At 42.3% G+C, this 15,188-nt stretch overlaps 1 protein-coding gene across 6 annotated transcripts in view; it reads right to left on the bottom strand.

The window, feature by feature from the left end:
* The window catches only part of usp34 (ubiquitin specific peptidase 34), a 381,006-nt gene that overhangs the window by 41,682 nt on the left and 324,136 nt on the right, over positions 1-15,188 (bottom strand). For all 6 annotated transcript variants that reach the window (XM_087991428.1, XM_087991429.1, XM_043696074.2 and 3 more), the window contains one exon: positions 4,777-4,934. In XM_087991428.1, coding sequence (XP_087847554.1) covers positions 4,777-4,934 — 158 coding nt within the window. The remainder of the gene's footprint in view (positions 1-4,776; positions 4,935-15,188) is intronic.

Raw genomic sequence — 15,188 nt, forward strand, 5'->3', positions numbered from 1 at the left:
TTTTCCAATACATCGATGATATCATCAATGTTGCTCCCTACTCTCATCTGGAATTAGACAAGTTAATTTGATTTGTTTCTAGTTTCTATCTGTCTCACCTTCAATTGATCCATCTTGGACTCTTCCCTTTCTTGACTTCACCATTTCCACTTCTGGGTGTGGGCTGACTAGAATAACTACTGGAAAGCAACCAATTCCTTCAGCTACCTCAACTACACTTGCTCCTATGAGGAAGGATTTCCAGACCCAAAATGCTAACTCTGATTTTTCTTTACAGATGCTGCCAGACCAACTGAATTTTTCCAGCAACTTCTGTTTTTGTATAATTCCTGACATTCTGCATCCTGCAGGAATTCCGATTCATTCTCCCAGTTTCATTGCATCTGTTCTGATGATGCCAGGTTCCACTGAGGTGCATCTGATCTGCCCTCTTTCTTCCTTAAATCAAGGACTGCGCCCTCTTTCTGACACAGCACTCAAATGAATCAAATCATCACCTGCAATTTTGCCCAACTCTTCCCCTCTCTCCCAGATTAATACCAAAGTTCCCCTTTTTCGCACTTTCTACCTGTCAGTCTCCACATTCAAAGGATCATCCTTTACCATTCTGCCACCTCCAGCAGGATGCAACCACCAAACACAACTTTCCCTCACCTTCACGGTCAGCATTCCATGACACCCTGGTCCACTCCATTATCACACCTAACACCACCTCACAATATGTTCCACTTATTCCTCCTTTCCTTCCATCAAAAAGGATAAAAACGCCATTTCCAGCTCCTTCCAGTTCTGAAGAACACATATCTTGAACTCAAAATATTAACTCTGATTCTCTCTCCATAGATGCTGCCAAACATGCTGAGCTTCTCCAGCACTTTATTTTCATTTCAGATTTCTAGCATCTTCAATCTTTACTTTTATAAAAGTAAGGACATTATGTTTCAGGCACTCATGACACCACATGTTTAATACTGTGCGCTGTTTCGGTCTCTTTATTTTAAAGGAGGATGCAAATGCATTAGAGACAGGTCAGAGGAACTTCACCAGGTTGATAGCTGGAATGGGCAGGTTGTCTTGCAAAGATAGGCTGGACAGGCTCAGCTTGTTTCGCTGGAGTTCAGACAAGTGAGGAGCAACTTGGTTGATAAAAGATTCCAAATGCTCTTGACGATAAGGTTAGTAACTTATGCTTCTTCTTGTTGGTGAGCCTGGAACTAGAGAATATTAAGGGTTACCCCATTACGACAGAGATAAAGATTTCTTCTTGAGGGCTGAGAGTTTGGAACGGTGTCTCAGTAGGCAGTGCAGGCAAGGTGATTGAATATTTTTAAAGGTGCAGGTAGAGAGATTTTTGTTAAGTTAGGGAATCAAAAGGCTATTGGGAATAGATGGCAAAGTTAAAGTTGAAACACAAACAGACCAGCCATGATGTCACGGAATGGTAGAGCAGGTTGAAGGGTCCAAAATGGCCTACTTTTGTTCCTTCAGTTTGTGTTAGTGTTTTTCTCCCTCTCACTCCCCAGAGACTGTTTTTTCCTCCTCCTCAGAGTGCATGCATCTCTTCTTTCACACATATCCAGCCCCTTTAGACTGTATATTTTTCTCTTTCTCATACCCTTTGAGTCTATGTGCAAATACCTCCCTCTTCTCTCTGAGTCTACCTTTCTCTTGCTTTTTCACCCTTAGGAGTCTTTCTCACTGCTGCTGGTCTGATACTCAAGCTGATGTGCCGTCATTCAATTTCCAGCCAGTTATCCAACCACAGACTGTTTTTCTCCCATGCTTGCTGCTGAAAGGCTCAATGGTAACATGCTCAGGATAGAAATACCTTGTGACTAAAGGAGCAGTCCCTCACAAAATGTAATTCCTCTCTCATTGGTTACCCATGATTGATTATGCAAACCTGGGTAGATTCAAAGGGTCCAGGTCGGAAGCAGTAAAAGGGATGCATTTTTCCTTTCTTGTCTGCAGCTAGGTGTCCTTGGAGAAGGAACACTGTTTGCTGGTATACCTCAGGCATTTTGAGATTGGTATGCATTGAGTAGTGGAAAGGACTGGAGTGCATCATCACTCTTTCCATCTATCACTTTAATCTGAGTTTTGCATTATTCTGGCACAAACATGGTGGGCTGAAAGGTCTCCTTCTGTACTCTATTCTATAAATTTCGAAAATAAATCAATTCTGATTATTTTAGACTGGATTATTTTTTGCAGATAGATCATTCCATGTAAAATAACTTGCCAATGTTCACAACAAATTTCTGCATCAATGTCAAGACCCAAATCCCACTCATTTTGTAACTCTTAATCACAGTTTTCTACTTGCTCACAGCTGAGTTACCTTCCTCACAGCAATTAGTATTGTGGAACCTGAGATGATGCTGCACTTCAATTGTCATCTGAAGTAGTTTAATCCTTTCTCAAGCACTAGAGATACTGATATAATCACAGTACTGCTCAAATAACAGCTGGAAGGAACAGGATCTGAAATAATCATCGAATAGAGCAGAGAAGAAGTCAGAAGATATGCCAGAACTAGACTCAAATTTTCAGACAATGGGCAGTAAATGGAGCTCGATTGCTTTCAATGAAATAATATGAAATATTAGTGTGGTAGTAGTCCAGATCAAGATTATAAAAACAAAAAAATAGCATTTTGTCTTGGACTTTAACACAAATTATGTCTTGATTTCAATCTTGATAGTTTGTGCATGCATACACCAAGTCATTCCAGAAAACATTATATTCAAACATTACTTTCCAACTGCTAAAATGTATAGATCTCTAATGATTAATTAGGTTTAAAATTAGGATAAAATTGTAAAAAAAAGCAATTGGCAGGAGAGTAGAAAACAGCAGATACTTGCTAGAAAATTTGCCAGAATTGAGTACAAGTCAGAGGCAGTCACAGTGAAACTGTACAAAACACTCCTCAGACCACATATTGAACACTGCTCCATTCTTAGATACAGAAGCACAGAGAACAGCTTCAAGCACTTGAGCCAATATAATGAAGAGCCTCAGCCCTAGTGCTAGAGTAAATAGCAGAAAGTTTTAACCCTTCAACTTTTAAAAAAAAACTAACAGATGATCTTAAAGTAGCAAACTAAAATCAGACAGCAGGGTAAGGTGACAGTGCAAACAAGCGAAAGACAAATTTTGGACTAACATCAGTAAGTTCATCCAACAATATATAAATATACAAAGAAATTGAGTAGCAAAGATGAAAAGGTTAAAAATTATTTAGTAATGACTGTTTTGTCCTTTTATTTTAAATGGGATGTGGGTGATGCACAGGTGGCCAGAGGTTGTTGCCTATTCTTAATTATTCTTGACTTAGGTGGCTTCTAGGCCAGAGGAAAGTTAAGAATCAACTATACTTCTATAGGTCTGGGGTTAGAAGTAGATCTGATTGGAGGAGGATGGTAAAATTCCCTTCCTGAAGATTATTAGTGAACCAGATGGATTTTTGTCACCACGGAGACCAGCTTTGTGCTCCAGATTTAGCAAATGAATTTAACTTGCACCAACTAGTCCAGTGACATCAACTATGCCTAGGAACACTGTAATGGATGAGTTTTTAATTTATTCAGAAATATCCAAGGTCTAAGGATTGGTGCTTCATATTCATGACCTCTTCTTGTTGTTAAAACCTACTTTAATGATAACATACAATCTTTGAAATTACCTCTTCTGCAATCAGACTGAATAAAGTACATTAAGTTTGAAAATCATGGGAAATCAGGACAGAAAAGATGGGGAGAATGTCCCAATTTGTAGAAGAGTTGCAAAACAAAGAACATCGATTTTAGCCACAAAGGAACAAATGATAGTTGAGGGAAAATCTTTGTTTACCCATGACTGATTCAGGTTCTGATGTAATTTCTGAGCTTGTGACAGAAATAGCTTCACAGAATAAAAGAATTCCTACATTGGGGAAAGAGGCCATTCAGCTGTCGAATCTGCACTGATCCTCTGAAGGGCATCCAACCCAGCCACAGACCCAGACCCTCTACCAAAGGCCCCGCATTTTACCATGGTTAGTCGATCCAACCCAACTACGGGGTAATTTAACAGGGGCAATCTACCTAACCTGCACACCTATGGACTGTGGGAGGAGACCGGGGCACCTGGAGGAAATCCACACAGTTATGATGAGAACATGCGAATTCTACACACTGGATTCGAACCTGGATCTCTGGCCCTTTGTGGCAGCATTACTAACTATTGAGCCACCATGCTGCCAAATTTCAAAATTTAGCTTCAACTTGGTCGGTTAAAGGGATTTTGTCCAAAGAGAAAAAATTGGTCAGACTACAGGAAAAAGGTGAGCGAGTAGTATGAATTGAGTTGCTGTTGCTAAGAGCTGATACAGGCAATGATGGGTTGAATGGCCTCCTTTTATGCACAACAACTCTATGATTCTAAAGGCTAAATCCCACATATTTAAGATTATAGAATTTACACTTCTTTTGGATACCAACAACTGGGTAAATAAGTTCAGCAAGTATGAACATAAAAACAAAACAAACTCACTAACACGCATAACATATAACAGATTTTTTTTTTCTAGAATAATCACAAAACTAAATTCTTCAAATCTTCAACTTTGCTTTTAATCACCAGTCTCTCAGATTTCATCGATCTTGCATTAAATTTACTAGAATCACATTCCAATATTATACTTATTAAAATTACTCCATAAACTAGGTTCATATGCTTATTCTTTACAGTGAATGCTAAGAAGTATTTTGTTATTTTGATTGACATTCCTACCTAATAAGTGTAGTCCAACATGAGCGTCCATCCAGACAACGCAAATAGCAGCTAATGGTAGTTTTCTTGAATTGTTTAACATCCTCCAATTCCTCTTCTCTCATATCTTGTCTCTGAGCTACAAACAGCTGCATAAGGTTAAATAGTTCTTCAACAGCCTATATAATAATGAAACAGTACAGAGTAGTTAGTTTGGTACAGCAATGGTTCAGCAAACAATGAAACTCATTTCTAAATTAACTCAACAACACATTTACTTAACTACTTTTACGAATGACATTGATCAGCTAGCTATATGAAATTACTGATTAGCATTATGACAACAACTTGTTCTTTTTATTCTTGGGATGTGAGGTGTACTGTCAAAGTTAGCATTTTCTGTCCATCCATAACTGCCATTGAGAAGGTGTTGAGTTACTTTCTAGAACTGCTGCAATCCATGTGATCCAGGCTGACTTACCACATTACTGCGGAAAGAATTCCAGGATTTTGACCCAGTGACAATGAAGGAATGATGATACATTTCCAAGTCAGGATGGGGAGATACTTGGAGGGCAACTTGCAGACGGTGGTGTTCCATATGTCTGCTACCTGGGTTCTTTTATGGGTAGAGGTCATCATTTTGGAATTTAGTATAATGCCTTTCATGTAACTAAATGCATCAATGTGTTTCACAGGTGCATTCCCAAGCAAAAATGACATCCAGCCATTGTTGTATTTCTTGCAATATTGCTAAGTAGCACGGATTAAATAGCGTGAATTCAATTTACTTGAAAATCTCATACAGTTTTATTTAATAGCTCAAACTATACTTACAGTTACAGATAGCTATTTTGCATCAAACCCTAGCATGCTGCTGCTGGACTTCACATGATAGTTGGTCACACAGCTTCATCCTGGTCCTTAGCCTATTTGCACGTTCAGCCCCAAAAGCAACACAGCTTTTGATGCATGCATCAAAGGAAATTCCACTAGTCTGTGCACTGATGTACACCAATGAATATTTCCAATAGCTCCATGTCAATCAGCTCACTCTTAAACTTCTCCTGCATGAACACTGCATTTTATAAGTGGCTTGACTGAAAAAAGTGTATCTTTTCTGAAGTTTCCTATATTGTTAAATCTGTCAATGTACAATTGTTCTAAGTTCTGGACTAGATCTAAGCCTTCTTGATCTCTTCTGCTGCAGCTGGTATCTCTGTGATCTTGCGAAGTCACAATGTTGATATATCTATGCATCAGTAATCCTGTTATTGCTGGCCCACTCGGGTCCACAAGGCAAAATTCTGCAGGTCCATACAGAATTGCTACAGCTGCATTTCATCCTCAATGTACTAATGCAAGGGGTAGGTATCTTATAACAGGCAGTTAATATTGCTGTTGTACATTGGATCATTTACTTCCAATGATCCAGGAACACATCCTTCAGGATTTTGACTAGAAGGATATTTGCACTAGTTCCTGTGCTGACTTTCGTCAAGTGTGGGTTTGTCAATTTTCTTTGGGCACATGATGTTAATAATGGGAAAAGATTCTAACTAGTTGACTTCCTGCACACAACATGCAACATTCAAACTGTGGAAACTCCTGAAAATTCACCTCTTGGTCAAACTATTTGCAATTCTGAATCTTCACTCTAGTAAGTCTTGCATATAGCCTTGTGTACATGATTGCTTTTTGTATGGGTTGAAAACTCATTTAGGGACTCAAACATGACAAAGTTACAAACAGCCTCAGAGTTGCCATAGGAAAGAAATACCATAGCATTTTTAGTGATTCTTACCATATGGGACAATCCTAAGACAACATCACCTCGACTGTGTTTATTGGTAGTTTATAACAACAGTTATATCAGGTATATACTAGCTTTTACCTGAAGTCTATTCTCTAAACTGCATCCACTACACTAACAACATGCATTCAAGATCGTAATCATTCACTGCAGAATAAAAGTTCTGTCACCTTTGGTTCCTTTACCATTCACCTTAAATCACTGTCCTAATGTTTTTGACCCTCAATAGGAAAAGCATCTCTTCTCTAATCTCTCCAGGCACCTCAATTTTAAGCAATGAAACAAAATCTGCTGAAAAACTCATCAAATATGCACTAGCCTATACACTATGCAGAATTTTCTTCATGCAGTCATCGATGACTGTATCGGCGCTGCCTCGTGCTCCCACGAGGAAGTTGAACAGTTCATCCACTTTACCAACACCTTCCACCCCGACCTCAAATTCACCTGGACCGTCTCAGACTCCTCCCTCCCTTTCCTAGACCTTTCCATTTCTATCTCGGGCGACCGAATCAACACGGACATTTACTATAAACCGACCGACTCCCACAGCTACCTAGACTACACCTCCTCCCACCCTGCCCCCTGTAAAAACGCCATCCCATGTTCCCAATTCCTTCGTCTCTGCCGCATCTGCTCTCAGGAGGACCAGTTCCAAATCCGTACAACCCAGATGGCCTCCTTCTTCAAGGACGGCAATTTCCCCCCAGACGTGGTCGACGATGCCCTCCACCGCATCTCTTCCACTTCCCGCTCCTCCGCCCTTGAGCCCCTCCCCTCCAACCGCCACCAGGACAGAACCCCACTGGTCCTCACCTACCACCCCACCAACCTCCATGTACAGCGGATCATCCGCCATCATTTCCGTCACCTCCAAACGGACCCCACCACCAGGGATATATTTCCCTCCCCTCCCCTATCAGCCTTCCGAAAAGACCACTCCCTCCGTGACTCCCTCGTCAGGTCCACACCCCCCACCAACCCAACCTCCACTCCCGGCAACCGCAAGAAATGCAAAACTTGCGCCCACACCTCCCCCCCTTACTTCCCTCCAAGGCCCCAAGGGACACTTCCATATCCGCCACAAATTCACCTGCACCTCCACACACATCATCTATTCATCCGCTGCACCCGATGTGGCCTCCTCTATATTGGGGAGACAGGCTGCCTACTTGCGGAATGGTTCAGAGAACACCTCTGGGACACCCGGGCCAACCAACCCAACCACATCGTGGCTCAACACTTCAACTCCCCCTCCCACTCCACCAAGGACATGCAGGTCCTTGGACTCCTCCATCGCCAGACCATAGCAACACGACGGTTGGAGGAAGAGCGCCTCATCTTCCGCCTAGGAACCCTCCAACCACAAGGGATGAATGCAGATTTCTCCAGCTTCCTCATTTCCCCTCCCTTCAACTTATCTCAGTCCCAACCCTCGGACTCAGCACCGCCTTCTTGACCTGCAGTCTTCTTCCCGACCTCTCCGCCCCCACCCCCACTCCGGCCTATCACCCTCACCTTGACCTCCTTCCACCTATCGCATTTCCAACGCCCCTCCCCCAAGTCCCTCCTCCCTACCTTTTATCTTAGCCTGCTGGGCACACTTTCCTCATTTCTGAAGAACGGCTTATGCCCGAAACGTCGATTCTCCTGCTCCTTGGATGCTGCCTGACCTGCTGTGTTTTTCCAGCGACACATTTTCAGCTTTCAGCACTCATGTCAAGTAGCTCATCATGATTGCTCTGCCACTCTGTGATATTATGGCTAATCTGATAATCCATAATTCCATTTTTCTGCCTTATTGCCATAACTGTAAATTCACTTAATCATTAGAAATTTATCTCCTGCAGCCTTGAATAAACTTACTGGCCCAGCCTCAACAGCTCTCTGCAGTAAAGAATTTCACAATTACCACTCTCAGACAAAAAAGAAATCTCTGCCTCTCTGTCTTACATGGATAACTTCCAATTCTGGGTTTATGCCCTCTGGTCCTACACTCTCCCAAGGCGAAGCGACCTCTCCAAATCTACACATTCAAGCCGAGAATTTTGTTTGTTTCAATAAGGTCTCCCCTCATGCTTCTAAACTCCTGTGTGTACAAACTCAACCTCTTCTCAAAGACAATCCCTTGATATGAAGGTCAAACGAGTGAACCTTTTCTGGACTGTCTCCAATCTATCCTTGGATAAAGAGCCAAAACTGTGCACAATATCCCAACTGTGGTCTGGTAAGTGTCTTGTGTAGTTTTAGCAAGACATCCCTATTTCATACATCATTCCTAAAAGCCAACACATCCATTTGCTTTCCCTATCACCCACTGAATATGGATCCCAGATTTTTATGACTCATGCACCAGGACTCCAAATCCCTGTGGTGCAACATGCTGTAGCATTTCCCTATTTAAATATTATTTAGCTCTTCTTCTGACCAAAATACATTACTCAAATTTTCCCACATTACATCCCATCTCCAAGTTTAACCTGTCTTTATTCTTTTGCAGACTCTGTGTCATCTCATGACTTGCTTTTCCAACTATTTTTGTGTCATCTGCAATCTTGGAGATAGTACTGCCATCATTCAAGTCATTAATATATAAATACCTGTGGCCTCAATGATCCTTGCAGCACTCCACTAGTTACAGGTCGGTATACTGAAAATGCTCCACTTACCACAACTCTGTCTCCTATTAGCCAATCCTCTATCCATGCTAATTTCCGACCCATAAAATTATGGGCTCTTATTGGAGCCCTATGTGTGGGAACCTAATCAAATGCCTTTTAGAAATCCAAATATATTGTAGCTACATTTGTAGGTTCCCCTTTATCTACGTTGCTAGTTACCTCCTCAAAGAACTGTAATAAATTTATCAGACATGACTTCCCCTTCATGAAGCCATGCTGACTCCATTTGTGTTTCTAAATGCTCTTCTAGTACATCCTTTATATCAGACTCTAGAATTTTCCTAATGACGGGATGTTAAGTTAACCAGCCTGTATTTACATTTTTTTTTGTCTCCTTCCTTCTTTGATTAAATGTGTTACATAGGTAGTTTTCTGATCCTCGGCAACTTTTCTAGAATGTTAAGGATTCTTGGAAGATTACTACCAGTGCATCCACTATATCTGCAGCTACTTCATTTAAAATCTTGGAATGCAATCCATCATATTTAGCAGTATTATTGGCCATTAGACCTCTAGCTTCCTTTGCACTATATTTATTTCCCCCCTCCCAATCTCCTTAGTCACTTAATATTTTCATAATGCTATTAGTAACCTCTACCGTGGAGACTTAGGTAAACTCCTCTACCTGGCTCCCCTTTAATATTTTCCCAGCCTCGTTCTCCAAGGGGCCTATGTTCACTGTTGCCTCTCTCTTCTTTTTCATACATTTAAAGGTGTTCTTACTGTTTGCTTTCACAAGTACTTGCTAGTTTAACCACCTAGTTTTCTTTCTTCCTGTTTATGATATTTCTGGTAATCTTTTATTGGCTTTTTAAACTTTCCCAACCCACTGATTTATCACTAATCTTTGCCACAATATAGATTTCTTTCAATTTGACACTGTCCTCAACTTCCCTGGTTACCCATGGGCTGTTTATATTCTTCCTGGAATCCTTCTTTCTCATTGAGAGATAACTTTGATTTTTTTTTACAAAATTTCTGCCATTTATCAACTGTCTTTTCTGTTAAACTCCTTTCGCAATCCACTCTCACCAACTCTGCCCTCACTCCCAAGTAATTTCCTTTATTTAAGTTTAACACCGTTCTTTCAGATCACTCCCATGTAATTGTTAATTTATTTAAGTTTAACATGGTTCTTTTATACTGTTCACCAGTTCTATCTGTTTGTCTGTTTTCAATTCTACCAATGCTCGCAAATATAATAAAAAAAACTTATCCACTCATGACCTCACTAACATTTGTGGAATATAGCGTGTATATAAACTGGCTTCTGTGTTTCCTATTATATAGGAGTGACTACACCTCTGAAGTACATCATTGGCTGTAAAGTACTTTTGGACCGTATGAGATCTTAAAAGCACTATATAAAATTACGTTCTGCTTCCTTCCTGAGAGAAGCTGGATGGCTGACATCTCATTTTTGTTGCTCAGAAAATGTCCTTTAAAAGGACTTTAAGGGGCATGGGGCAAGCAAAAGAATAGCTCAGGACCAGATGGCACACGTGGACAGAAATACTATTGCATTTTTTCCTGTAATGACTACGTAGCTGAGTAAAAACATTGCTACAATTCTATGAATATATTCGAAAAACTAGTTTAGTTGTGGACTTAATCCTATTCTTTCACCGTCTATGTAGTAAGCAATGTTCTCTCGAAAGCTATGCAGCTGCTCCAAGTGCACATCAGGTAACTAGCATGCAGTACTGACTTCTAATTCTGGAAGTTGATGCCACATACAGACATCGGGGGCCCACACAGGTAGAATTAATGATAATGTTGGTAATAAGAGAAGCCTACAGAGTTGCCTTCATAGAGCCATAATTCAGCTTTGAAATTTCAGAAGTATACTTCCTTGTTTCCTGCTACCTACTTCACTCTAAACCTGGAGTTGTGACCAGAATATTTTTAGACATTTTATGATTGAAATTACAGATAAAAATGGTTCCTGAGCAGCAAGCACACTAAAATTCTGCGAAACATTAGCCCTCCAGCCTTTCCATCACAGCATAGTGGCTCAATGGTTAGCACTGCTGCCTCACAGCACTAAGGGTCCATGTTCAATAGCAACAGTGAAGTTTGTCCATTCTCCCTACGAGTGTGGGGGTTTCCTCCGGGTGTACCAGTTTCCTCCCAAAGATGGGAGGATTGGCCATACTAAATTGCCCATAGTGCCCAACGATGTCTAGGTGAGGTGAGTTAGTCATGGGAAATGCAGGATTATAGGGAATACGTTTGGGGAGGGGGGTTGTTCTTTGGAGGATCGGTGTGGACTCAATGGGCCAAATGACCTGCTTCTGCACTATAGAGTTGCTCTGCAGGGTGGGAGCCTACCCCCTGTAAAAACACCATCCCATATTCCCAATTCCTTCGCCTCCGCCGCATCTGCTCTTAGGAGGACCAATTCCAATACCGAACAACCCAGATGGCCTCCTTCCTCAAAGACCGCAATTTCCCCTCAGACGTGATTGACAATGCTGTCCACCGCATCTCCTCCACTTCCCGCTCCTCCGCCCTTGAATCCCGCATCTCCGATCGCCACCAGGACAGAACCCCACTGGTCCTCACCTACCACCCCACCAACCTCCAGATACATCGTGTCATCCTTTGTCATTTCCGTCACCTCCAAACAGACCCCACCACGAAGGATATATTTCCCTCCCCTCCCCTATCAGCGTTCCGGAAAGACCACTCCCTCCGTGACTCCCTCGTCAGGTCCACGCCCCCCCCCCCACCAACCCAACCTCCACTCCCGGCACCTTCCCCTGCAACCGCAAGAAATGCAAAACTTGCGCCCACACCTCCCCCCTCACTACCCTCCAAGGCCCCAAGGGATCCTTCCATATCTGTCACAAATTCACCTGCACCTCCACACACATCATTTATTGCATCCGCTGCACCCGATGTGCCCTCCTCTACATTGGGGAGACAGGCCGCCTACTTGTGGAACGTTTCAGAAAACACCTCTGGGACACCCACCCCAACCAACCCAACTGCCCCGTGGCTGAACACTTTAACTCCCCCTCCCACTCCGCCAAGGACATGCAGGTCCTTGGCCTCCTCCATCGCCAGACCATGGCAACACGACACCTGGAGGAAGAGCGCCTCATCTTCCGCCTAGGAACCCTCCAACCACAAGGGATGAATGCAGATTTCTCCAGCTTCCTCATTTCCCCTCTCCCCACCTTATCTCAGTCTCAACCCTCGGACTCAGCACCGCCTTCTTGACCTGCAATCTTCTTCCCGACCTCTCCGCCCCCACCTGCCTATCACCCTCACCTTAACCTCCTTCCACCTATAGCATTCCCAATGCCCCTCCCCCAAGTCCCTCCTCCCTACCTTTTATCTAAGCCTGCTTGGCACACCTGCCTCATTCCTGAAGAAGGGCTTATGCCCGAAACGTAGATTCTCCTGCTCCTTGGATGCTGCCTGACCTGCTGTGCTTTTCCAGCAACACATTTTTCAGCTCTGATCTCCAGCATCTTCAGTCCTCACTTTCTCCCAAAGAATGGAAGAGCCTTGGGAAACGTTGATGGGCAGAGAGATCTGGGAGTGCAGGTCCATTGTACCCTGAAGGTTGCTGCACAGGTGGGTAGAGTGGTCAAGAAGGCATAGAGTATGCTTGCCTTCATCGGACGGGGTATTGAGTATAAGAGCTGGCAGATCATGTTAAAATTGTACAAGACATTGGTTTGGCTGCATTTAGAATACTGTGTACAGTTCTGGTCGCCACATTACCAAAAGGATGTGGATGCTTTGGAGAGGGTACAGAGAAGGTTTACGAGAATGTTGCCTAGTATGGAAGGTGCTAGCTATGAAGAAGGTTGAGTAGGTTAGGTTTGTTTTCATTAGAAAAAAGGAGATTGAGGGGGGGGACCTGATTGAGGTTTACAAAATCATGAAGGGTATAGACAGGGTGGACAAAGACAAGCTTTCTCCCAGGGTGAAGGATTCAATAACGAGCAGTCACGTTTTCAAGGTGAGAGGTGGAAAGTTTAAGGGGGATACACGTGGCAAGTACTTCTGACAGAGAGTGGTGGGTGTTTGGAATGCGTTGCCAAAAGAGGTGGTAGAGGCAGGCATGGTAGATTCATTGAAGATGCGTCTGGACAGATGCATGAGTAGATGGGGAGCAGAGGGATACAGATGCTTAGGAATTGACCAACAGGTTTAGATGGTACATTTGGATCAGCTCAGGCTTGGAGGGCCGAAGGGCCTGTTCCTGGGCTATAAATTTTCTTTGTTCTTTGTAAACCTCTATCTTTTTCTTCCTTCCTTCCTGAAGAAGGGCTCATGCCCGAAACGTCGATTCTCCTGCTCCGTGGATGCTGCCTGACCTGCTGCGCTTTTCCAGCAACACATTTTCAGCTTCCTTCAACTAGTACCTACCTAGTTGATACTGACTGTATTATATTGCCACAACATATTCAATTCCCTTACAAAAGTATCTTTTAGCCAAATATAATTCATAAAGTTTTAGATCAAAATAGGACTGAATTCAATCTATCAAAGCATGCGTCCATTGGTCAAGTAACTCATTAAAAATTAGCAACAGGTGGAGAGAGCTGTTCATAACTGATTGGAGCAGAAGTACACAGGAGCAGCAGGTCATTCAGCCCCTTGAGCTTGCTTCACCAATCCAGATCATAACTGAACATCTACCTCAATGCCATAGTCACATCCCCTTCGCTATCTCCATATTCCTTGAAGTCATTAGAAACTAGAAATTCATCACTCCCTTCCTTAATGTCTGAGCTTTCAAAATCCTCTGGAGTAGAAAATTTCAAAGATCTGCCAACCTCTGAGTGAAGAAGTTCTATTCATTTCAGTCTTATATGTTTTTTTTTAAATTCAGTCTCTCCAATTCCAGACTCTGCAGCCAATGGATACATTCTTTCGGTAATTGTTGTCTGTCCCTTTAAGAATTTTGTAGGATTCTATGAGAATGTCTTTCACTATTCTAAACTTCAGAGAAAACAAGTCTAGTCTCCTCATCGCTCCTCGCAAGGCAGTCCCACCATCCTAGAAATCAATCTGATCGACCTCTGCTGAACTCCATCTATGGTAAATATATCCTTCCTTCAGTAAGGAGGGCAAGAACTGAACACATTACTCCAGGTGTGGTCTCACAATGTCCTTTCCAACTGAAGCAAGACTTATTTGCTGCTGTTTAGGAACCTCTTGTGATAAAGACTGACACATAATTTCTCTCCAAATGGTTTGTTGCCCCTGTATGCTCATTTTCAGTAACTTATGAACAAGGACACCTAGGTCCTTTTGGACATCAATTCTGTTCAATCTTTTACCATTTACGAAGTAGAGTACAACAGCAAGCAGGTTATGCTAAATTTGGATAATACATTAGCTAGACCTCAGCTACAGAAGTGTGTGCAGTTCTGGGTGCTTCAGAAGGCATGTGAATACATTGGAGAGAAGATAAAGAGATTTACCAGGGTGGTTCCACAGATAAAACTTCTGATGTGAAGGTACACCGCAGAAGTTTTCCTTGGAAATCTGATTGTAGTTTTCAAAATTATGAGGTGCCTGGACAGAGTAGAGAGGGAGTAATCGTTCCCACTTATGAAAGGATTGAGAATGAAAGGACAGAGATTTAAAGGAATTTGTTAACAAAGTGAATGCAGTCCACGAAAAAAAGCGGTTTCACGCAGGGAGTAGTTAACATTTTGAATGCACTGCCTAGAAATGTGGTGGAGGCAGATTCGATAGTCAAGAGACCATTAGATAATTCTGTACATTTGTTTCTATTCAAATAATTATCAGGTAAAGGTATGAGAAAGTTACCAAGTCATAATACTCACAGAGCCATTGCAGACATGATGGCCCAAATGTTGTCTGCTGCCATAACAGTTCTGAAAATTCATGGATAACTTATACTTTGATATTCCCATTACGTTCTAAATTCACCCTCTCTAATCAATCTT

Source organism: Chiloscyllium plagiosum, unplaced genomic scaffold (assembly GCF_037043375.1).
Source record: "Chiloscyllium plagiosum isolate Xiang-an unplaced genomic scaffold, Cpla_swu_hap1 HiC_scaffold_10, whole genome shotgun sequence".
Lineage (NCBI taxonomy): Eukaryota > Metazoa > Chordata > Chondrichthyes > Orectolobiformes > Hemiscylliidae > Chiloscyllium > Chiloscyllium plagiosum.